Source organism: Lissotriton helveticus, chromosome 2_1 (genome assembly GCF_964261635.1).
Source record: "Lissotriton helveticus chromosome 2_1, aLisHel1.1, whole genome shotgun sequence".
Classification (NCBI taxonomy): domain Eukaryota; kingdom Metazoa; phylum Chordata; class Amphibia; order Caudata; family Salamandridae; genus Lissotriton; species Lissotriton helveticus.
Genome location: NC_136059.1, coordinates 451,863,941 through 451,890,621, shown reverse-complemented (window position 1 = coordinate 451,890,621; position 26,681 = coordinate 451,863,941). Strand labels below are relative to the sequence as shown.

The 26,681-nt window shown below is 44.3% G+C and overlaps 1 protein-coding gene across 1 annotated transcript in view; it reads left to right on the top strand.

Annotated features, from left to right (window-relative positions):
- Positions 1 to 26,681, top strand: part of DHX29 (DExH-box helicase 29) — a 980,951-nt gene that overhangs the window by 736,912 nt on the left and 217,358 nt on the right. The window contains exons 10-11 of the mRNA XM_078675085.1: positions 1,199 to 1,322; positions 15,470 to 16,099. Of these exons, the coding sequence (XP_078531211.1) occupies positions 1,199 to 1,322; positions 15,470 to 16,099 (754 nt within the window). The remainder of the gene's footprint in view (positions 1 to 1,198; positions 1,323 to 15,469; positions 16,100 to 26,681) is intronic.

The window sequence follows — 26,681 nt, the reverse complement described above, 5'->3', positions numbered from 1 at the left end:
GTGATGTCACCTTTGGGCGTTGAGTTGGATAGTGCACACTCAATTATGGTATTGTGAAATAAGTGATATAAGAAATGACCACCAACCAGTTGAGGAGGCCTTGTGTGGCCTTGTATGGCTTGATAAATTTAGAGAAACGCAGATTAGTGAAACTTGCAGCACAGTGAAAATCTCGGTGTATGCTGCAGCGCACACAGAAAGAGGAATGTCTCTCAGGATTGTTTTTGTGCAGGACGGTGTCCCATCCTGCACAAAAACAATCCTGCTTACAACGCAGCACCCTTGCACCAAGGTGCAAGGGTGCCTGCATTGGCACATGGCAGCACATTGTGTGCCAGTCCTGGGAAATGACAGGAATGTGCCGTATATTATCAAGTATTGCGCATTCCTTCCCGTTCCCTATCACGCAGCACAGCAAGGTAACTCGCTGCACTGCATGATGTACCTGATGTACCTAAACCAACCAAGGTCATATGAGGCTTCTTCTGTTTGAACCTCACCCACCAATAGGTGGTATGCTTCATTATCGGGCTGGCGCCGCAATGCGCAGCGGACTCAGCATAGGGGCTGTTTGCTGGAGATCTTTTGTCTTACCTCAAGGTCTATTGTACTAAGATCATAAGTCATTTAGCCAGCTTTTGTACTGTATATTGTTTGTTTTTTCTTGGCATAAAACGGGAGTTTTGTCTCGGTTGGGTTGAGCTTCAGGCAGGCGCTGTACATCCAGGTCTGGATCATGAGCAAGCAGCGTTTGAGGCATGGGTTGTGTGAAGCAGAGGAGACTTTCAAGTATAGTTGGGTATCATCACATATTGGTGAACCTTAATGCTGTAATCTGTGAGCAGGGCCTTAAGACTCTGGAATAACTTGCGTCTCCGACTATTCCCATATTTGAAATTCTTCAGGAAAGAACGAAAACATACCTTTTTACCATTTTCCAGCTGCCATTTATCTGTGCGTACCCCCTGCTGTTCCCCTCTCATCCCAACATAGCCTTTCCTTAGTAGATACAGCAGGTAATTATTTGGAATATGTATATGTTCCTTGAGCTATGTTTTGTCCATAGGTGCCCTCTGTAGTCACACGTGTGGTTCATTAGTTTGCTGCCTCATTTTAAAATCCGCGCTTAATACATAGTCCAAATTCATGATGTGTACGTTGACTGTTTTACACAATACATGTGCTTTTTATCTTGAAGGGTGAAGGTTATGAAGCCCAATGATGAAAAATTGTCGGTGTGTCCTACGATCGTGACAGAAGATAGCATGCAGGCTCAGCACCTAGCTGCAACACTGGCAATTTATCAACTCACCAAAGGACAGGTAAGGTTTTCATGATCTGATTGGGGGGGAGGGTTAGCTGCTACTGCATTAGTTTCCTCCAAATAAAAATGTTATCAAAATAAGTGCAATCAGATGTAACTATGTTACTACTTTCTAGATCTAATTACTTTTAGGTGTTGTGGTCAGAACATCTATTGGTATCCAGCTATACGATTCTGAGCATGGGAGGTGCACTTTTTCCTCTATTGGATCAATAACATTCAAACAAATTAGCCCTGTTCAAACATTTCAATACCATCTTCTCCGATGTAGAAGAGATTTAAGAGACCACCCTGTCAGAAATAACCTTGAAGAGAAGCTTTTGGTTGAACTCTTTACACTGACATGTTTTCAAGATTGTATTGGAAAGTAGTCAAGTAGAAACACACCACAGCACATGAATACTATATCTGTCATCGCCCCTCCATGCCTTCACAAATTTAACCGATTACCTGATCATGAGGGTGCTTGGAGCAATAAGACTGATGGCCACTGTGGGTTCCCCATAAAGCCAGGTCCTGTTCTCCTGCCTGATTTTGCACACATCAGACCTCAGACTCACTCTCTATTACTGAAAATTGCTGGTATGCTGAAATATCACATACGTGGTCCTTTTCCCTTTTTAAATGTATATACCTGTCAAAGGCACATTTTCTTAATTTGTGTTCATAAAAAGATAAACAATTACAAGTATAAATTGATAGTATGTAGTCTGCAGCATTTACACTTTCTTAATGCTTCAAAAAAATGACAATGAGTACATTGGCAGCACAGCTTTAGCCGGTGAAAAGGTGCATTGTGCCTTTAAGACCACTGGCAGCTGTCCTAGGGTTAAAAAAATATGTATTAACAAGCTAGAGCCACCCATTACTCTAAGGAGACTGAATCACTAAGATCTACTCAGGGGTTTCACTCTTTTGTAGCTATGTATTATGAACGAAGTAGCTGATTACCATGCCCTTCATCCTTGGCCAGTAAATATCCAGTGGATCTTTTGCATCTAATAAAGCCCTTATGGTATAGTGCTTCCTTATGGTAGTGCACTCGGACCCTTGTGTTTTGGCTCCTGCCACCGAAGAGCACTGCTTTGCTTAATTACAGACATTTCATGTTTCCATTCTTTGCACTGTCAATCACTGAATAATAGTCTCTGCACTTTTCTGCCTACACTTTTGGTTTACATTTAATCCATACGCACAGCCTAACTCGTTTGGAATATGAGTGTCCGGGCGCAACCTCTGTAGGGTTTAGGCTTCATTCTCTAGCTTTTTCAGCTTACACACTAATTATAATGACCGTCATTTTTTATTTGCTCCGCTGGCTGAGTTAAATCCATGAATAAGTGTATGTGTACATGTCCCTTTTGTTATTTTTTTATACTAATCCGTCAAGCTTCGCGCTCATGCCTTACACATTGCCATATTCATTTAAATGCCTTCAACAGAATGATTCCATCACCTCGCTGTTGCTTAATGGATGAAATCTTGGTAATTCACCCAGAATACTACTTATCTCCCAGTCTTACTCTCATCCACAGCTTTCCTAATGACAAGGAAAGGTGGTTCACTGAAAACGCCTCTTGTATTTTCAGAAATCTAGGCCCTCTCTCAGGCTATTCTGAAAGAGACCCCTGGTAACTCTCTAGTTGTATGTTACATATGTGCCTAGCTACGGGGAGACTTCTCCCAGGGCAACCTGTAAAATCGTTTTTCTTGGCCTCCACCTATTTATGCTTTTATTCTTGACTCCTCTGTCTTCAGCTTTTTACTACTGGGTTGTTACCTCACATTCTCTTCACCTCAGCACCAACATTCTATTGACAGTACTGGCTGACTAGACTATTCTACGCAGAAGCACTTACACTTAACATTCTGACTTGCTGACAAAATACACAGTGCTCTGGGCACAAGAGAGAAATAGAAGGTCCAGTCTTCCAGAGCTCTTCTTAGGTTGCAGACAGCAGGTTCAGTCCTCTTCTGATCTTTCACAGGTTCAGGTGTGTTCTGAAGTGGGTGTCTGGAGATGTCCCAATTATGCCTGGCACATCTTGTAGGTAGGAATGAACCCAGGAGATACTCTAAGCAATGGGGAAAGGTTCCCGGGGTTAACCTACCCAGTATGTGCATTTTCATGATGGTCAAAATGTCTGGCCACACTGTGGGCTCTGAGGGCTGTGTGTGTGTGGGGGGAGTGTACTATGGTAAACCTATAGTTCTCCCACATGTAACACTACAGTCCAGTTTTAGCTTGATGTTTGGTATAACCGAGCTGATCTTTCAGCAACCAGACAGTGGACAAACACAAACTGTTTTGGCATTTTGTTTCCCTCATTTGGCCCCAAATGTTGTATATAAACCCATCAGACCTGTCACACAGGCTGTGACACTGTAATGTGAAAAGAGACCCATTTTGATTGGTGCCTGACTGGCTGGAGAGGCAGCAGAAGGGCCTTGCTCAAGTGTTAGCAAACATTTGCTGGGACAGGAGAGGCCTCTTTGAAGTGCTATTCAAGTGGCAAATGAAATGCCCCAGCAGACTTGTCAAGCAGAATGTGACATTGAAGCAGGACTTGACACTTTAATGACAAAAAGGATCCTCCCAGCCCCCCTTGCATACTCTGTCAGGTTAAGAGGGGTCATATCTGCCCATTCAGGTCAGCCTATTGGTTTTCTCCCGGGAGCAAGTTCGCAGCTCATTCTAAATTAATTTAAACTTATTTAAATGCTGGTCAAAGTGGCAATCAAATGCAGGTTTAGCCAGGGACTTTAGGCAGGGCAAGGTGACTTTTTAGAAGTTATTTTTCCATAATATTTAGAACAAATCTGACTTCACTTTTGAATAGTATTTTAAACAACTTTTAGAGTTAGTTGTTTCATTATTTTTCTAGCTAATCTCATTCCTGAGTACAGGATTAGTATTTAATATCACATCCCAGTGTTTTCTTATGGAACAGCCAAACCTGCTACGATGAAAAAAGATTTGAGGGCATTCTTACTGTAAGGACATGTTTAATATTAAACTTTTACATGGCCTACTTTTAAATAACATGCATTTTGTCTTTATGGGTAATAAGGCCTATGTATGGGAAACTTATAAATATTTAAAAGGCAGGTGTAGGCCAGTCAAAAAGGGTGATTTTGAAAGGGTTGAATTTTCAGTTAAACCTGCACAGCCAGGCTACTTGTGACAGGCCCACAGTCATGTTGACATTGTTATTCTAGTGAATAACATAATGGGTGCTACAGTTCTCCTGTGCAAACACCAAGAGATGATGAACGGAGTGCAGGAACCTTTCAGACACTTACCCCCAATCACGGATCTGGGTTGAATCCATCATCATTCTTTAGTTCACTTCGCCACCTCAGTTCAGACCCAGCTATATGCAGATCAGTCTTGACCCTGTGCCTCATGGGAACAGTCCAGCCCGAATTGCCAAGCCAGGTCTTCCCTGAACCGGAAACAAGCATCCTGGGACCGGTTTCTGGGTAACACCCTTCATCAGCCAGGCTAGCTTGAATCCAGTGGCAAAGTGAGCAAGGGACCCACGTCTGGGCATATCCTGTCAACTTAGAGCGAACAAAGCAAACACAAAGAGATGTGACATTTTACTTACAGGCCCTGGTTACACCATGGTACCATATACTAGAAATTTGTATGGAAATGCCTCTTTTTCTATGGTCACCCCCAAGGTTTTGGACTGATGCTGCTGAGAGTGCATGGAGACTTGCTAACCAGGCCTCAGTGCCAGTGCCCTAACCTTAAAATGGTATGTTTTGATGGCTTATACCCAATTGGCATAAGCTAACTTATCTGTAAGTCCATAGTATATGGTACCCAGGGCCTGTTAGTCAGAAGGTCACCCAAGGGACTGCAGCATTACTTTTGCGACCCTGTGGTGTTACCAAAGAGAAAACATGTCTCTCAGCCTGTCAGTGGGGCCTGGAGGAGCAGTGTTCACCGCTGACTCGACTTTGCCAATTAGGACCATGACAAAGTCCCAAATCTCCCTTTTTAAAATATGCAAGTCACCCCTACAGCAGGCCTATTGAGCTCTAAAGCAGGATGTGCATCATATGCAAAGACACTAAAAACCCCAAATAGCCCTTTCCTATTGTGAAAAGGACTGGTAGCCCCTGTAGCAAGTACAGGGTTACCCACTGACCCCTCAGCTGTGCTAACTCCTGAATGGGACAACTAAAGTTGATACACCGAAGGATCAAACAGCTAGTTACATTAAGCCCAAGTGATGCCCAAGTAAAAATGAATAAAACTTGTCACTAAGTGCAACTTTTAAAAAGTTGCCCCTTTGTTCCCCAAAGTCCCATGGGCCTGTTTACGGCCGCACTCAGCATCTGTCCCCGAAAAAGCTTTCTGCCCTCGACTCCTAGGAAAGGACACCCTAGAAGCCCGCGTGGGGAAGAGGTACTACCTTGGCCCAAAAGGCAAGCTGCAGAGGTGAAGCTGCCTTTGAAGGGCTAATGGCAAACACTTGGGAGTGGGGCTGCTCCATTGTTCAGGCAGACAGACGGGCGCTTGGGACCAAGTATTGCCAAAGTGTTATTTTAGGGGCATGTAGCCCCCCTGGAAGCCACACCCCTCTGCGTTGTGCCAGGGTGCTCTGCACGCTGAGATAGGGGCTCTGCAGTGTTGGAAGTGGGCTGAATGGAGTCTTCTGGGATAGCTAGATGCCACACAGGAAGAATTCATCAGGAGGGAGGAAACCTGGTAGCCCATTGGCTACTGACTGTGACCTCCCCTGAGGGCTATTTATAGGCATAAAAAGGAACTCCGATCTTGTTGGACTGAACAGGAGGGCTAAAGAAGGACTGCCCTACTGGATCAAGGACCCGGCTAAGAAAGGGTGCACCAAAGTTGGACTGCGCCTGCTGCACCTTGGGTTAGCCAAGGAAAGGATTATGCCTACTGTATCCTACTCATGGCCAAGCCGACTCCTGAACCCAGTCAGCAGCAAGAGACCCTAAAGTTCAGTTGGCTGACCTCCTGTTTGCAGCACATGGCCACAAAGGCTGAGATAGCCTGCCTGGCAAGTTGGTAGCCAAAGTCTCCATATCATCGCTCCTTGCCCACGCATCCTAAAGTTGCACCTGAGTCTGCTGAGCCCAGGAGAGCAATTAGGTCACCCAGAAGGCAAGTTAAAGCCCAAAAAAGGAAAACCAGCTGAATCCGCTGTATCGGGCAGCTGGTAGTCCAGTGGTGACTGCAGTTCTGCAAGAATTAAAGGGACATCACCCCCTGTGGCCAGGATCTCTTCACCAAGCCTGTGGACCGAGGAGTAGCCACACTCCAATAGAAGTGGAACTCAATTGGAGACTGCTTTCCTCATTGAGGTACCTGTTTCTTCGACCTTGCTGGCCCCCTTGACTGGCTCCCTGACGGAGTTGGTCGCCAAAAAGTAACTCAAAGTAACCGCAAACCAACTTGCCAAAGATTTCCTTGAAAAAGTTTCTGTCAAAATTGTTGAATTTACAAACATTTTTTTTGAAGTTAAGTGAAAAGTTGTGATATACTATACCTAGTAAAATCTATATCTCCTGAGCCCTCTTGTGAATCTTTTTTTTATCATAGTGTCTAAAATTACATAAATATCTAATCTTTTATTATAAATTGGTGTTGGATTTCTTGAGTGTCTTGGTTCTTTCTTCTTCTGCTGTTTTGGTGCTGTTTCCAAAAGCTTTACACTTCTGCCTTTGTCTAAGCCTGACTGCTCAACACCACAGTTACCCAGAGTTGCGCTAAGGTTTAGCAAACAAGCCGAAGTAGTCCTAAAAGGGTGGATAGTTTATTACTCGGTGAGGTCACACAACCACACCATATAATACACCCCATTTCCTCACAGAACTTATAAGTAAGGTAAATGCCAATCAGGAGTATACCACAGGAGTATGGCAATTTTACAATGTTGAAAGGAGCAGCGCAAGCACTTTACCACTGGTTAGCGGGGGCAAAGTGCACAGAGTTCTATAGCCAACAAAATCAAGGTTCAGCAATTAGCAGTGGTGGCTCGTTAATAGCGAGAGCGAGATCTGCAACCTCCCCCCTTTAATGAACAGAGCAGCAGAGAGAAAACGAAGAAAAATCACCCTGGTCCTCCTTAAGAAAAGAGTGTTACACTGTTTTCTTAAGTGTGTTGCACTCTTTGTTTAAGTGTGCTTTCACCAACAAACGGTCTTGTCTGCATATGTCTGGGTGCTCTCCTCACCATCCCTAGACCACACAGGGAGATGTGTTATGATCCTTGGGAAAATAGGGAAGGCAAGCAACCTATCATAACAGAAACTCCATGGGTGCTTGGCGTAACTGCACGGCGTCATATGGATGACGTCAGACTTTTCATGTCCATTAGCATAAAAGAAAAACCTCTTGACTCCCCTTACTGATGCCTGTTATGGAAGATGGTCAGAGTAAAGATTTGTATTTGTTGATGTGGCGTGTGTCAAGGCTGCTGCTGTCTGAGGCTAATATTCAGGTGATGAGTTGGGGTTTAGGCAGACACGCTCCTTAGCAAAAGCATAAGTGCGCTGAATTGAAACATAAACAACTGTTACTTCCCTGCTTAATTTAATCATATCAGTAATCTAAAGTCCAAGACCGTGAGAGAGCATGCTTCTTATGTCATAAACAAAGCTTAGTCCTTAATCACCCTTTAACATCACCACTTTGCTAAATATCTTAATCTTTTTCTCAATAGAAATGTTTACACTCTTGCCAATGGTACTGGAGCCTTTTAGAAAACAAATGTGTTTTATTCCGCTTACAACAAAACGTTCCTCTCTGCTAGTTATCCCACTATAGCTGCCAGGTAAGGGCAAAGACACATTGGAATCTCTCTAGAGACAGACATTGAAAACAGTGCAGGGCTTCTGCTTCCCACCCACGCTCTCACCCCATTGGCAATGAAAGATAGAGCATTACTGTTGATGTGAAATGGGAGGGAGAAACTGATAACTATCGAGTGGCCGAATTACACAGCGTAAAACAGAAAAGCTGCTATGAATCCCGGGTTCTTTGCTGATTGTGTTATCCTGTGCTATTATTTTATTTCACCATACCTCCTTTCTCTTCATCGTCACATATGAGAGCTTCTTCAAATACATGAGTTCAGGATGTGTGCTGTACAAAAACCTCTCTTTTCTTTAAAATACCTTAATGTTGCTCTGTGAATGAGAACTTAGGCCATATTTAGGGTGTACATTATAAATGACTTGCCTTTTGGTTCACTCCTGACTTCGTTGTCGGTAGGGGGGGAGGGTATGAATATTTCTACGTACATTTTCAAAAACTATTACTTCTAATAAATGCCTATCAATGTACAGGTCTTATTATATCTTCTAAGGTGAAACGATTCCTCTTGATAAATAAATTAACCTTTTTAACATTGGAGAGATGTTATCCTATTGTTACATGATGCTTGTTGCATGATCTACATGCCAAAGAGTTTCATTGCCCCTATATGGGCTCCTGGAGCCAAACCTGAGTGTTGGCTCAGCTCTCCCTTTTAATTTGTTGACTCGCTCACCTTTACTTAATAGTAGTGAGAAGTCTGTGTTCTCATTTGATCATCTTTGCAGCAATGCAATGTAAGTCATGATCAAAGATCGAAGTGGCACCAGGGTAATATACAAAAATCTAATACTTAGGGTAACTGCTGATATCACATTGCCTTGCTGCTATTTTTCGAAAGTTGTTTTAGTGATGCTAAACAACAGTCCTAAGGAGGGTAGGGCTTTCTTGTCATACCATGAAAGTATTGTAATATTTCATTAGTGTATCTTAAGAATCCATGGATTCTAAACCAATGTGTTTGGAAATTGCACTGTAAAATATGCCATTTGCAACCATATTTTCAAAATATTGTATGGGTGGAGAACTCCCTTCTCTCTTACTCTTTGAAGGGAATTTGGGTTTGCTTGCTTTACTCTCTATGTTATATTCGAGGCAGGCATTTACGCCCCACCCCTTTCAAAGTTCACCAGCCACTTTCAGCAAAAAGGCACATTAATTCAGAGTGACTCTGCAGAAAGGGCACATTTCCAACATATATAGTTAAAATCATGTAAACTTTTTTTAATCACTTACCTGAAATGTGAAGTATTCCCAGTGCAAAGATAGTAGCACTCACCTGTGATGTATTGACTCCCAATGTACTTACCGCGATGTAATGACTCGTGATGCAAGACTGTCGAAGTAATAGTACCATACTGCCTTGACAAGTGCTTTATCTCCCAAGTTTGATGGTCTCTGGCACACAACTAGTGTCTTTGACACACTATACAAGATCATTGAAGTCTGCCCTCAGGAATCTCAGAACACAAATGTACACTCTGGTGGTAGAGGAAGGATGATAACACAAGTGTCGGAGATCAAAGTGACAGATACCTCCCTTTTGGTGTAGGGAGCTCACATTGGCTGCAGATCCACATTGTGTCTGGTTATTATTAGACATGGCCCATAGGAATCTATTAGAATGTCAATTTGATGACCTGGGCATACACATTTCTTTTACTCCCTCATTTTCAAATGTGGTCATCAAGCTGAAACAGGGTAAGACAAGAATAGTCTTCATTGTTTCTGAGTAGCCTCACCATTGGTAGTTCACAGATCTGCTTCAGCAGCTGCGCAACCACCCCGGAGATTACTGTGTAGAACAGATCTACCTGTAAGAATCCAGCACTCCAACTTGCAATCTTTGAACTTTCCACTTTTGCTCATAGAATTCCTCCAATATTGTCATTAAAACTTGCCACCTCCCTGCATAACAGCTTTAGGTTGAAATATTTTATCAGAAAAATAGCACTAACATATGTTAAGAAATATTCATCAATATTTCTCTTTCAAAAAACAATACCCAGCCTTGTATTCAAGCTATAATGTCTTTAGCTAAGTTTCACTTAAGAAGGTCTCACAGTGTCAGTCCCTAGCAAGTAAACAACATCTACCCAGACTTGCCATCCCAGGCTGCAGAGTATGAAGAACAGCCACCAAGGAAGGGATATCCATTTCTCACTGTGGATGGTATGCATGATATGCTGTGGAATTAACCAATTGTCTTGCTTTTTGGTACTGACAAGCATGTACATCTTGTCATTAACCCCAACATGCAATCTTGTAGGGAACCATAGACCAGCCTTCATGCCTTGTTCAGTAATTAGTAGTTTTTTGCCTGTAAGTCTTGCCTGCATCTCATTGTCATTAAGTTGAGCTCTGAAAGCATATGGATTCTGGTTCCATGATCTTTCCTCTCATGGCAGCCACCTTCGAAATCAATACACGCTGCATGGAAGTTGCTTTATCTTCCAGTAATGTCCTCACAGCAGATCTCTTACTTATCGAATCTCTAGTTAGCAATCGAACATCTTCAGCAACTGCACCTTTTCCAGGCCCGATCTGTCTTATAGATTCTCCTTCAGGAGAAACACTGTAAGTCTGCCGCAACATCCATAGAGTCAGACCCAATCAGAAAGTCCAGGACTCAAATCTTGCTGGATTTAGCTGCGTTTTCTAATGCTTTTACTTTCGCTTCTAGGTTTGCAATGGGATAAAAACAAAATGTTCAAATAGGCTTTACCTCTGGGTTTTTTCTACATGTTTTACCTCTGTTATTCCTAGTGTGTCGATGCTCTGCATCAGAAATCCTATGTTCTGTTCCGTCTCTATGATTCAGCCTTTCAGTTTCTCCATATACCCTTCCTTGAATGCAGTTTTCCATTCTATACGTAGGGAGGTGTGTGTAGGTCTTCAAAGACAACCATTATCAGCTTCTGCCCTGTGAATGTGAGACTTCCAAACTCTCAGGGCATTCAGAACACCCCTCTGCAGCACTCCGGCTTTGAGTCCAGGAGGACAGAAATTCTTCTTATTTCTAATTGACATTTGTTTATTGTAATTTGATGGAATATATGCAGATCAGATGCCAGTTACTGTCAGTCCCACCTGGAACAAGGCACAGTCGTCAAAGAAAAACAGCAGTGGATGGCAGCCCGCTCTCTCTCGGGCTCCCCATCGCTTGTTTCCATTTGACAGCCCCTCCTTCACACCTCAATTCCATGCCACCATTGCTCTCCAGGACTCCCCTCAGAGCCGGTTCTCCTGGGGTTCTCCAAGCATCCCAGCAGCACTATGGAATCAACAACTCTTCATCCTCTAATCGCTTCACGCTGGCCGCACCATTTTGACTGTTTGTGGGGCACACCGACTTGTGTCACAGTTGTATATTGGTGGTGTTAGCAACATGGATCCCAAGATATAAGCTTTAGCAGAGGCCACAGGTTGGAGTCAGCATGTCAGTAAGACAGCAGCACGAAAACAACATATAAAAGCTCATATTTTGGGACAAATGCTGCAGATAAGCCGATTTGTTTGAAACATTACATTTGTTGCTGCAAATAGCAAGCTGATAATAAACTAGTTAGTGTATTTGCACCTAATTGTAAGCTGGGACAAATTGAGTGCATTTGCTACATCTGTCAAGTGGGTATTTTGTGAAAAAAAATCACACTTGATCCAAACGACAATCAAAGTTTTTTTTTTCTCACAACAACGTTTATTGGTTTTTGACAGAAAATCATGGCCACACAGGCTTCAAAGTACATATAGGATGAGTACACCCATGAACAGAAACAAGAACATGCACGGTCGACCCTACCCATCTTCCCCAAGCACTTTATGACACAAAACATGTCTCTCAACAGGTTGAACATTAGTCACTGGTATCATTCCTTTTTCTTTTCACCCCGTATTTCTTCCTAAAGAAGAGAATGATCGCAGCAGACAGGTTCCAGGATAATTCCCCTGTAGTCTGCCCACCTCTGCCAGATTTTGGGCTGTTTTTGGGGACACCCCTTGACCTCTAGTCCCATACAGAGTTCCATCCCCGTTTTCCACACTGCAAGGGATGGGGACTATCTGCCTTCCATGTGCTGGCTATATCCCTTTTTTGCCAGAGTTAGACCCAGAAACAAAAGGATTTACAACAAGGGGTGGTGATGGACAGAGTCTCTGAATTAAGCAGAATACTCTCACCCAGTCAAGAGATCAGGGCTAGATCCAACACCGTTTTTTAGCTCACTGCACCATCCCAGTTTCAGAACCTGGCTGTATGCAAATTAGCCTGTCCCTGGCCCAGTGCATCATGGGAACAGGGCAGACCAGACTACAAAAGCCAATTCTTACACTGGGAAGGAAACAAGCTTCCGGGGACCGGTTTCTGGCATTTCAGCCGTCTTCGGCCCGCCTTGCTTGAATCCTGATGGTGCAATGAGCAAGGGACTCACATCTGAGTATACCCTTCCACGCTTAGGGGGGACAAAAATATTTACAACAAGGGGTGGTGATGGACAGAGTCTCTGAATTAAGCAGAATACTCTCACCCAGTCAAGAGATCAGGGCTAGATCCAACACCGTTTTTTAGCTCATTGCACCATCCCAGTTTCAGAACCTAGCTGTATGCAAATTAGCCTGTCCCTGGCCCAGTGCATCATGGGAACAGGGCAGACCAGACTACAAAAGCCAATTTTTACACTGGGAAGGAAACAAGCTTCCGGGGACCGGTTTCTGGCATTTCAGCCGTCTTCGGCCCGGCTTGCTTGAATCCTGATGGTGCAATGAGCAAGGGACTCACATCTGAGTATACCCTTCCACGCTTAGGGTGGACAAAAATATTTACAACAAGGGGTGGTGATGGACTCGGACATGAGTCCCTTGCTCACTGCTCCATCAGGATTCAAGCAAGCCGGGCCGACGAGGCTGAAATGCCAGAAACCGGTCCCCGGTAGCTTGTCTCCTTTCTGGTGAAGAATTGGCTTGGTAGTTTGGTCTGCCCTGTTCCCATGATGCACTGGGCCAGTGATGGATCAAGCCCTGATCTTTGGACTGGGTAAGAGTGGTCTGCTTAATTCAGACACTCTGTTCATCACCACCCCCTTTTCAGAAACAAAAGGAGCCATTTATATCTGTTCCCCTCTATGATATCAGTGCTATGAAGGAGTATCCCAGCGGGCTTGTCCAAGAGAGGACCTCCCCCAGACAGGATGTCACCCCTTGCCAAAACCAATCCAGTGCCAAGCAGCTTCAGTCCGTATGGATGAAGGTACCATTATCCACACTGCATCCGAGGCATGTTTGGGAATGGATCACGCCCATGCGCCACAAACGGTACCTCGTGTAATAGACTCTGTGTAGGTATTTGAGTTGGATCAGCCGGAGATGTGTGGAAATTGACCCCCACTCATCCCATGGGGCGCCCCCAAAGCCTCCGTCCAGTCATCATTATTTAGTGTGTCTATATCGGCTTCCCAAGCTGCTCTACAGGCGGGTAGTGTATTTCATCATTATATAGTGTGTCTATATCGGCTTCCCAAGCTGCTCTACTGGCGGGCAGTGTATTTGAACTATTTGTGACAAGAGATTGATATACCTTGACTATTTTGTGAGTGCCCAGGTCCCCCAGGAGGCGCTTACACTCCAATGGGTTGAATTCAGAAAGATCCGTGAGGTTACTAATGGAGGGGGTAAGAGCATGATGGAATTGCAAGTACCAGTGAAATTGGCTGCTACGCAAGTGATATTCGTTTTTCAACTCTCTTTCAGAGATTGCCTCAATGAGGTTCGTTTCTCGTGTGGGTATTTACTTGTTTCAGATAGTGCGGGATGCCTAAGGGTAGCCAGGCGCTCTATAAATGCTAATTAATAATAATAATAACTCTTGGAATGATTTCAAGACTGTGCCCTGCATCACATCTCCCAAAGTGGAGATCCCAATAGTGTCCCACTTCCAAAAACCCTCTAGCCGGGTACTGCTGCAGCACATTGCCCTGCCATTATGGTTGGTGATGGGGTAGATTTTCTGCACACATTCAAAATTGTGTCTCTTCTATTATTAAGAGTGAGCCCGAAAACTTGATTTCTTTTTTCTGATGGAATAATCATGGCCCTTGCCCCATCCTCTGTCCTTTAATTCTGCAGTACTTTGAAGCACATTTTAGTTTCAGAGATTTATATTGTGAGTCATTTAAAATTATAAAATCAAATCAGTGCTATTAATCAGAGCTATTTGATGTGCCACTACATCTTTTAAGGGATAAACAGATGATTTAGGGGCAGATTTATGAAGCAATGCCCTTGTGCCAAACAATAGGGCACAAGAGCGACGCAACTATTAGTAAGATTTATGAAGCTGCACAAGGCCAGTTTGCGTGGTCTAGAGTGGTTTGATAAATCTAGGGTAATGCAATGCAGCACAAAACTCTGCCCCAGGGATGCGTTCCATGATTCCTCGCATCCACCCATGGATTTTGGTGCATTCCCAGATTTACCATTAGTATTAGACCTGGAAATGCATTAGGTGAGGCTTAACGAGGAGAAATATCTTTTATTTCTCCTCGTGGTTTCCCCTTTCTATGTGTGCCACATTAATCAGCACACATAGAAAGAGGAAGATGCCTCAGATGATTGTTTTTGTGCAGGAAGTAACACCTTCCTGCATAGAAATAATCCTGTCTGCAACGCCGGTACCCTTGCACCGTGGCACAAGGGTGCCTGCATTGGTGCTTGGCAGCAGTTGTGCACCAGCGCAAGAAAAGGACAGGAATGCACAGTATAATGTTGAATAATGGCCCATTCCTGCCCTTTCACGCAACACCGCAAGGTGGCTTGCTGCGCTGTGTGAAAGTTCCATAAATGAGGCCCTCAGTGTAAAAGCATCTGGCAGCTTTACTTCCCATTTTATAAGAATTTGAGGAATTTTCTAAACGTTGGTAATTTGAATGTTGGCTTATGACTGAAAGTTTAATCATTCCAGAAGCGATTTATGTTTCAAGAATAAGTGACTCCCTCGAAGTATTCAGATACACGGTATTCCTTTCTGGGAAAGCATTGTTAATCAAATAAGAATTTTTTTCTCCATATGAATTAACATATGAAAATGTGTTGTGTCTACGCTCTTCACAGCTGACCCCCATCCTCTTACATCTTGTAATCATGATCTTTGCAGTGTTTGGATCAAAAATGTTAATTACAAATTGAATGTCTGGTAGAACCTCATTGGCATTTGGGAGTTTTGTAGCGACCTACCTTTGACATACGTGCATGAATATATACTAATCGTGTCCTTTTTGATTCGTTTCCTAAAGTCTGTCCATCAGCTGCTGCCCCCCACATATCGAGACGTTTGGTTAGAGTGGAGTGATGCAGAAAAGGTAAAGCAAGAAAACAATAAGTTTGAAGCCAATAAGCCACGTGATCTGTTTATTGCAAAACTGTTAAACAAAGTGAAACAGCTGCAGCTTCAGCAGCAGCAACAGCTACAGCAACAGCAGGCATGCCAAAGTGAGGCCACGGTATCAAACGATGCTGAGGACTCCTGGGAAAATTTAGCAGCCGAAGAGGACTTCAGCAGGATGACGTTGGAGCAGCCCACTGTGGTGGAGGAGCTGGAACCAGTCAGGAGTCTCTTTAGGAAGCAGCAGTGCTCCAGCAAATACCAGAGACTGCACAGAGAGCGGGAACAGTTACCTGTATTTAACCACAGACATGTGATCCTGGAGACTCTGAAAAAGCATCGGGTCATCGTTGTGGCCGGTGAGACTGGCAGCGGGAAGAGTACCCAAGTGCCTCACTTCCTGTTAGAGGATTTGTTGCTAAATGAGATGGGACCACAGAAGTGCAACATTGTATGTACTCAACCCCGAAGGATATCCGCGGTGAGTCTGGCCACCCGAGTGTGCGAGGAGCTGGGATGTGAAGGAGGACCCGGAGCAAGGGTAAGTAAGAGATCCATAGCATTTGTGTAGCACAATAAGTACATACCTACTCGTTTGTCAAAAGCCAAATGTATTACCACTGCCTAGAAAGAAATACGGTAGAGTCTTAGTTAATGTCTCAAAACCGTATTTTCAAAAGAGCAAAGTAGGAAAATCATCCCACAGTAGCACCGATCGCCAAATCAACCTGTTCGGCATTTTTATTTCCAAATGTAAATGTTTCCATTGTATGATCATAGATAGTAAGTGAAGACCTCAGCTAGGTGATGGCATAATGTCAGCAATCCAGGGCTCGAGTCGGGCTACCACGCGGGTGGACGGCGTCCCCCCACTTATTTTAAGGGGTCTTACCGGGTGGACGCCGTACCCCCTGCGCAAAAGCTGGGCTTTAAATTATAGCGTTATTTGCCCTCACGGCCGGCCGCCCCGTCGATCTCCCTAGTCAGTCAGTGTGCAGGGCGTCAGCTTCAGCTCAAGGAGCACCAAGTTTTCACAGAAGGCTCTTTGACTGTTGTCCTGATTGGTCGGTGCGGGTCGTACTACCCTGCCTTTTCTGTATACAGGAGACACAATAAAAAGGAAAAACTGCAAGTGCCCCTCTCCTAAAATACGCTGCGAGCGTGGGTTGGAATACAGCTCGGCGCATTATCATGAACCGCACGCAACCATGACTCGCACAAGGGAGAGTGTTTGGTGGATAGCGGGCCTCGAGAATAAGGGCTTGTTTGCAAGAATTATTGATCCGCCCTCTCGTAGGTGGACGGCAGTGGGGTAGAAGGAAACATTAACTTGCAGTGCAAGTTACGAGGGTGAGTTAAGCCAAGCTGGCACAGGTTGCGACCTTCGATAATTTATTTCTTCGGTTTGTTTGCAAGACCTCGGAGACAAAGTGATCTATGTCACGTCACGTATTTGAGCGTCCCCCCACTTCTAGGGGTTTTTTTACCTTCCGTGACGTCACTTCATGTCGTGATGTCACTTCCTGTCTGGGCGTCCCCCCTCTTCTTTATTTAGGACTTGTGCCCTGCAGCAATCTTTTATAATGTCATGGGTTCCTTCCGGTTTTCAGGTTGTTTTAATATCTTACATTATATTATAACCATTATATCAACAGTTCACAAAACTATACAACCGCCTATGGTGAGCATAAGGTGTTATATGCATTGCATGCGAATAACTTCTAGTTATTCATTGTTGAATCTTGTTGGATGGTTATAAATATCGACTTGTCACTCATATGTGTAGGATCACAGCTCATATATTCAGTCATTAGTTATGTTTTTCTTTTTCAACTAGCTTATCTACAGAGGTAATTACAGAATTTATTTCATTCTTCAGTTCAGAAAAAAAACAGTAAATTTCTAAAAAGGCTTTAGTGTGGAGACTGGGGGACGTCGATTATTAATCCAGACAGATTTAATTCTGGAAGCAAACATTGGCATTGCCAAAAGGTCTTATTTATAACTGTAAGTGTAACTCTACATTGGACTCATGCATTTATTTTCATTCATCAACCTGTCGAGAAAGATCCTTTATGCAGGGGCGGTGGGTGACATTTGAAAGTGGTGGGGCGCAAAGTGATTTGCATACAGCACCGTAGCGAGCGAGCGCAGCAAGCGAGCCCGAACCCCAAAAGGGGGCTTTGGGCGGATAACCCCCCCCCAAGAAAATTTTGAAAAAAAAGAAGAAAAATCGTGCATTTTCAAGCAAATTTGAGAAAGCAGGAAGGTTAATAAAGCAATTGTGAAAGTGCAGTTATTACATTAATAGATGGCATAACATAGGCTTTACATGAGCACTAGTTTCGTAACATCAAAGTGAACCCCTAAGTCCAAGCATTTATTTAACATTGCTCAGCAGTCTGTCACCAGAGTCAAAGGAAGCAAATATTTTATGTATGCTGCTGGAAAAACCTCCAAAACCTGCCAACTTCCTCTTAAGTGATGTCTGACTCCTGAATGGCAAAGACACCCACTTGCATTAAATATGTGTATCTCGGTGGCAAGAACCGGCTACATGGTGCACACAAAGATCAAGCTAAAAGTTATGGGCACACCGAGTCCACCTCGAAAAAAAATACCAGCTTGAAATACCATGTTTTAACAGTGTGGCTCACGCTCGCACCATGCACAGCTTGAGGCAATTAAATAAAGGCATGTCAGTCGCAATGATTTAGATTATCAGCTTTCACAAAGTGCTAAAACAAATGCCGTCCTGAACAATTTGTTGTCATTCATTCCAAATTTATTCCAACAATCAATGTCATACATAACAGCGCCATGAGATCCAACAGGGTGATATGTCTGCGCCCAATAAAAACCATTAATAATAATAATAATACAGGGTTCTCTCAGTCTTCCTAGTTCCACGCTGGTAACTAAATGATCGCAGGGAGTAACCTGGGCCTTGTGTTGGAGTCAATTCATGACTGAGTCAAAACTGCAAGAGCGTCAGGCAGATGGGGCTTAGAGCTGCCAAAGGGCCACCCTAGGGAACCTATGTGGCCAAATGGAAGGCCCATGGGACAAAAACAAGCCAAACACTAAAAGCACCTCCTAGGGCAACAAAAGACAGCCTTTTCAACCGTAAACACAGTACATTAGGCACAATAATTACCTTGCATGGTATAAGACACATTTTTGGATTCAGCATTTAAGCAACGATATTTCCCTTGGAAAAAACATGCAGAACACCGAGGACTCCTGAACGCAAACCATGTCAATTTGAATTGGACATTCGTTCCCAAGTCTGACCTGCGTGACAATGCAGTTGGATGCATGGTTTCGCAAATGACATTGAACCAATTATTTTGATGCATTCCTTACAGTTTTCAAACTGCCTTTTATCGCACTGTAAATATAACATAAGCCAACAGGTGACTTGGCATAATGTGCAGACCACTAACAGTGGGGGCAAGCTGCGCGCTACCAGCAACAGTCAAAACCACCACTGCTGTAAGCTGTAGCTAGAAACAGGACCAGCACACGTTATTCTCACGATCCAAGCTGCAGAAAGTGACCTAATGACTTCCAGCCACCTCAAATGCACAACTCCTTATTTTAGCGTCTCCTGCCTAAAATTGCCTTTGCTTCAATAGGTCAGTGTGGAAAATGCATCCCTCTTTTTACCAAACACTCCCACTTTACAGCTTCAAAATGTTGCCATGTACGCAGCCCAGTGTGCCCTTGGTTACTCCTCAGTGCCAATGCTACCCCTGGTTCCTGGCAAAATGAAAGCAGCAGAACAGGCATTGGCAAGCCAATAGGTCTCACCTATGCAAGATCTAACCTCATTTTTTATTTAGGCTGGTTGCATAGCTGCTGTGCAACATGGCTTGAGGTCAAGAAAAAACAAGCATTTGTAATGCAATAGGTCTTGCATTAGCGAGAGTTTAAGCTGTTGGCATTGTAAATGACAATGCTTTTTATTTATCTGTTTTGATAATTGACACATAAATAAAAGCCATTGTCATTTACAATGCCAATAGCTCAAATTCTTGCAAATGTGAGACATATTTAATTTCAAAGAAGCGGCTGCCGTTGTGCCGGGCTGCTTGGAAAGTGAAAGCGCGCATGGCGCTCTGAATGTTGCAGGAGGCTAGGTCGTGCCTGCAGTAGGAGAAACTCATTAAAGAAAATAGTCCTTACAGACTAAATAAGACGTACTGTGTAAAAGAAGTAAAAGGGTCAGTCCTCATGGGAGGTTAAAAATGAAGACAAGGCGGTACTGGAGGGACTAACAAGCCTATTAACGATCTGAAGCCAGCCTTTACAAAGGACAATGACAAGCCAATGAAAAATATGGGCAGAGAGTGGGCAGAGCTTCAACGCCATACTTGAATAGAGGCTTGACCTAAAAAGATGCTATGACTAGGCCAGAGTTGGAGTCATCGTGTTTTTTTCAACTGAAAGAATGTTGCACAGCAGCACGGGAAAGTGGAAGCCAATCAATGGTGAGTAATAAGGGAGCAAAAAGACGGTTTTAAAGTTTTTTTTTGTTAACAAAATATTTCGGCAACAGTGCATGCCTTGTCTCAGGCGAAACCGAAGTAAACAGGACTTCAAGTACCCCGCATGCTCTTCTATGGTTTCCATTCCTTCCTCAAGCAAAGAGTAGGCTTTTGCTGGCTGATGGCAGAGAGCAGAATCAATTTTAAAAACCAAAACATAAATAAAAGGTATTGTCATTTTCAATAGCTCAAACTTGCGTACATGCAAGACCTATTGCATTGCAAATGCTTGTTCTAAATGTATATAGCATCTTTCATCACTTATTTTTCCATCCTGTTCCTTCCAAGAAGACCCTAAATTATGTATTATGACTCAGAATCTACATGGTAGGGGCAGGGTGAAAAAATCAAAAGTTACACAAATCTTCAAAATAGTTCAATTCTGCTTCAAATTGCAAAGAGATAACAAGGTCATACAGCATATGGGTAAAACTAATCACATGCTAAGTGCCCAGTAGTCACTACATAACAAACGTTTTATCAATACAATAGCACAGATGATTAAATGTCTCAATCCATGCTGCGAAATAATAACCATAGAAATGTCCTGTGGAACGAAAGAAATAAAGTCAGAAAAAAAGTGTACTAAATCTAGTATGGATTCACGCTAAAATATTAGCTTTAAATCTGTTTCAGAAATTCATTCCGTTTGTTGGCAACATTAGCGTACCAAAATACAGAAACTTCTCCATGAAGAAATAAAGCATTCTCATTTTAGACTAATGTGTTAAAATCCCTCAAACACATTATTCCATCATTTCAAGGGTATTCTTGCGAAAATGTCACTTTCCCACAGATACAATTAAATATGCTCCCAATCATACAAATACTCATGAGCACAAACACTGGCGCAGACAGACAAACAAACAAGCACTCACTCATAGAAATGGACCACGGCGTCGCAGAGCAGGGCCTTACATTTTTCATCCAAGACACTAAGCCTGATGTACAGAATATGATGCACCGTAGCTGTTGTTAGCAGATGTACAAGCGCACATTCAGTGTAAAGGAAATAAAACAGGCTCTGCACTGAGAGGAACATGATTTCCTGCATTGCTCTTTCCCCCTGGCTCATACAAGGGCACGTATTTTTTATTTTCCACTATGCACTTTCATGCCCAGAACACTCGAGTCATACCACGAATACTCTTACATGGAGCAATCTGAACAGGGCAGTGGGCAGAGAGTTCACTTGTATTCACTAATACAATTGTCCGATAGATAGTTTTAGAATACTTGATGTTTGCACTACAATGCCTTTCGTTAAGTGCATTTCATAACATGAGTAGGAATAATAAGATTAATTTACCAAATAATGTATTTAACGTTCTTGCTAGAATAAGCTCACACACCAGCGCGCTATATTCTGTCTCACGTCAATCTCGAAAATATGATAGAAGCCAGGCTGATGAGTGAGCTTCTATCAGCGCACTAACATTTCCTTTAGAGTGAGTGAGTGGCATATGCGGCCTGCATACGGCACAAGATATATAATATAATTATACTAACTCACTAGAAGTCAGAAGAGAACTGAAGTCGAGACCAGCCGCCCTGGTCGAGACGATAGCAGAGAGTACTCTTGAATGTACAGTGACGATCAGTGATGAGAGACTCAGTCGGAGGCTCGGAGCAAAGGCTGCAAAGCACAAGAATGCAACGTGCGACCACTCCACACCACAGTCACAGAACACCACGAGGCACAGGCACTGCCCAGGGCCCAGAACCATCCACGTCGTCACCAGCAGCGCCGCACAGTGATTGGACATTGTTGTCAGTGCAGTCCCACGCGCGGCATCCAATGATGGATTGCCCTGCCGGCTGCGCGGAGACCGGCCAATCCTGGCGCTGCATGCAGCGCCAGGATTGGCTTCAGTTAGTGTGCCCCCCAAGCCATTGGCTTGGAGGTCATACTAACTGCTCGCCCTGTCGCGATGATAACGCCGGGGCTCCTGTTAACCACACCCTCCCCGTGTGTCACTATTGCCAGCATGGGGGGAACCTACATGCGCATGCTCGGGCAAGTTTCCGCCTGAGCAGTAGTTGCGCAGTATGTCTCGGTGGTGGACTGTGTCACTCAGTACTGTCACTCAACACTAGACCAGCCCCCAGCCCCGCCGCTCGGCCCAGCCAGCCCCCTGCACTCCCGTTTCCGTCGGGTGGATTCCCGATTTCCCGGCATAAATCCTGACAACTAAATTTAAATAAATACACAGTCACTATTAATTAATCTGGCAGCCGCGGGTCCATGGGGCTGGTAGGGCTACGCCCCTACGCCCCAATGGACGCACCGCTGCTGCCTTTATGTAGCAAAAATCATTAATCACCGCATATGCAACAAGGGGAGGACAAGCAGGTTTATTATATATGCACAAAATGAAACAGCTGGGAGAGTGAGCGCACTATAAGAGAAGCACAAGTTAGTCTCAAATTACACACGCTGCGAGCCCATTCTTATAATACTATTTTTGGCAAACAGCCATAACTCCAATACCATATTAACACTAGAAAGAGCTTTACCGTTCTTTCTCACCCAGTCTGCTTACTTCATAAACACATATTTCCTCAGTGCGCAGCTTTCCTGTTTTCATGACTCTAGCAGTCACGCTCCCATTACAAATCTAAGTTTGGAACATACTCTGCTGCTCTAAGTTTCCTGCAAAACATCGAACTCACGAAGGCTCTCAGCAACACACAGAACAAGCATTTACAATGCAATAGGTCTCGCAGTTGTTAGAGTTTGAGCTATTGGCATTGTAAATGGCAATGTCTTTTATTTATGTGTTGGTTTTTAAAACATAAATAAAAGGCATTGTCATTTACAATGCCAATAGGTTAAACTCTCGCAAATGCGAGACTATTGCATTGCAAATGCTTTTTTTTATGTAGTTGTCTGTGAAGTTCCACTTGCAAGTCATGGAGCACGCCCAGGTCAAGCAGAATCTGTGGTGTTTCTAGACAACTGAAACAGCCAATTCTTTTATGGCCATTTCTTGCAGGGGCTTCACAAAAAACAACCACGAGGACTGACAGGGGAGACCCCTCAGCAATTCTGCATATTAATGTTTTAGGAGAAAAGATAGTTGCAAAAAAATACTAGGCGTGACCGTCTGGACAAGATTGGACAAAACCAAAGAAAAACAGCAGTCTTTTCCACGTTTGGGGTGTCTTTAAAGCCCTAGCCTAGCAACATTTTAACTGCACTCTGCATCTGCACTCTAAATCTTGAATCTGCACGCTGCACTCACACTCTGCATCTGCACTCTAAATCTTGAATCTGCACGCTGCACTCACACTCTGCACTCTGAATCTGCACTCTGATTCGGCACTCTGCACTCTGAATCTGCACTCTGCACTCTGAATCTGCACTCTGCCCTCTGAATCTGCACTCTGAATCTGCACTCTAAATCTGCACTCTGAATCTGCACTCTGAATCTGCACTCTGAATCTGCACTCTGAATCTGCACTCTGAATCTGCACTCTGAATCTGCACTCTGAATCTGAATCTGCACTCTGAATCTGCACTCTAAATCTGCACTCTGAATCTGAATCTGCACTCTGAATCTGCACTCTGAACCTGCACTCTGAACCTGCACTCTGAACCTGCACTCTGAACCTGCACTCTGAACCTGCACTCTGAACCTGCACTCTGAACCTGCACTCTGAACCTGCACTCTGAACCTGCACTCTGAATCTGCACTCTGAATCTGCACTCTGAATCTGCACTCTGAATCTGCACTCTGAATCTGCACTCTGAATCTGCACTCTGAATCTGAATCTGCACTCTGAATCTGAATCTGCACTCTGAATCTGCACTCTGAATCTGCACTCTGAATCTGCACTCTGAATCTGCACTCTGAATCTGCACTCTGAATCTGCACTCTGAATCTGCACTCTGAATCTGAATCTGCACTCTGAATCTGCACTCTGAATCTGCACTCTGAATCTGCACTCTGAATCTGAATCTGCACTCTGAATCGTCACTCTGAATCGTCACTCTGAATCTGCACTCTGAATCTGCACTCTGAACCTGCACTCTGAACCTGCACTCTGAACCTGCACTCTGAACCTGCACTCTGAACCTGCACTCTGAACCTGCACTCTGAACCTGCACTCTGAACCTGCACTCTGAACCTGCACTCTGAACCTGCACTCTGAACCTGCACTCTGAACCTGCACTCTGAACCTGCACTCTGAACCTGCACTCTGAACCTGCACTCTGAATCTGCATCTGCACTCTGAACCTGCACTCTGAACCTGCACTCTGAACCTGCACTCTGAACCTGCACTCTGAACCTGCACTCTGAACCTGCACTCTGAACCTGCACTCTGAACCTGCACTCTGAACCTGCACTCTGAACCTGCACTCTGAACCTGCACTCTGAACCTGCACTCTGAACCTGCACTCTGAATCTGCACTCTGAATCTGCACTCTGAATCTGCACTCTGAATCTGCACTCTGAATCTGCACTCTGAATCTGAATCTGCACTCTGAATCTGCACTCTGAATCTGAATCTGCACTCTGAATCTGCACTCTGAATCTGCACTCTGAATCTGCACTCTGAATCTGCACTCTGAACCTGCACTCTGAATCTGCACTCTGAACCTGCACTCTGAACCTGCACTCTGAACCTGCACTCTGAACCTGCACTCTGAACCTGCACTCTGAACCTGCACTCTGAACCTGCACTCTGAACCTGCACTCTGAACCTGCACTCTGAACCTGCACTCTGAACCTGCACTCTGAACCTGCACTCTGAACCTGCACTCTGAACCTGCACTCTGAACCTGCACTCTGAACCTGCACTCTGAACCTGCACTCTGAACCTGCACTCTGAACCTGCACTCTGAACCTGCACTCTGAATCTGAATCTGCATCTGCACTCTGAATCTGCACTCTGAATCTGCACTCTGAATCTGCACTCTGAATCTGCACTCTGAATCTGCACTCTGAATCTGCACTCTGAATCTGAATCTGCACTCTGAATCTGAATCTGCACTCTGAATCTGCACTCTGAATCTGAATCTGCACTCTGAATCTGAGTCTGCACTCTGAATCTGCACTCTGAATCTGCACTCTGAATCTGCACTCTGAATCTGCACTCTGAATCTGCACTCTGAATCTGCACTCTCAATCTGCACTCTCAATCTGCACTCTCAATCTGCACTCTCAATCTGCACTCTCAATCTGCACTCTCAATCTGCACTCTCAATCTGCACTCCGCACTCTGAATCTGCACTCCGCACTCTGAATCTGAATCTGCACTCTGAATCTGCACTCTGAATCTGCACTCTGAATCTGCACTCTGAATCTGCACTCTGAATCTGCACTCTGAATCTGCACTCTGCACTCTGAATCTGAATCTGCACTCTGAATCTGCACTCTGAATCTGCACTCTGAATCTGCACTCTGAATCTGCACTCTGAATCTGCACTCTGAATCTGCACTCTGAACCTGCACTCTGAACCTGCACTCTGAACCTGCACTCTGAACCTGCACTCTGAACCTGCACTCTGAACCTGCACTCTGAACCTGCACTCTGAACCTGCACTCTGAACCTGCACTCTGAACCTGCACTCTGAACCTGCACTCTGAACCTGCACTCTGAACCTGCACTCTGAATCTGCACTCTGAATCTGCACTCTGAATCTGCACTCTGAATCTGCACTCTGAATCTGCACTCTGCACTCTGAATCTGCACTCTGAATCTGCACTCTGAATCTGCACTCTGAATCTGCACTCTGAATCTGCACTCTGAATCTGCACTCTCAATCTGCACTCTGAATCTGCACTCTCAATCTGCACTCTCAATCTGCACTCTCAATCTGCACTCTCAATCTGCACTCTCAATCTGCACTCTCAATCTGCACTCTCAATCTGAATCTGCACTCTCAATCTGAATCTGCACTCTCAATCTGAATCTGCACTCTCAATCTGAATCTGCACTCTCAATCTGAATCTGCACTCTCAATCTGAATCTGCACTCTCAATCTGAATCTGCTCTCTCAATCTGAATCTGCACTCTGAATCTGCACTCTGAATCTGCACTCTCAATCTGCACTCTCAATCTGCACTCTGAATCTGCACTCTGAATCTGCACTCCGCACTCTGAATCTGCACTCCGCACTCTGAATCTGAATCTGCACTCTGAATCTGCACTCTGAATCTGCACTCTGAATCTGCACTCTGAATCTGCACTCTGAATCTGCACTCTGAATCTGCACTCTGCACTCTGAATCTGAATCTGCACTCTGAATCTGCACTCTGAATCTGCACTCTGAACCTGCACTCTGAACCTGCACTCTGAACCTGCACTCTGAACCTGCACTCTGAACCTGCACTCTGAACCTGCACTCTGAACCTGCACTCTGAACCTGCACTCTGAACCTGCACTCTGAACCTGCACTCTGAACCTGCACTCTGAACCTGCACTCTGAACCTGCACTCTGAACCTGCACTCTGAACCTGCACTCTGAACCTGCACTCTGAACCTGCACTCTGAACCTGCACTCTGAACCTGCACTCTGAACCTGCACTCTGAACCTGCACTCTGAACCTGCACTCTGAACCTGCA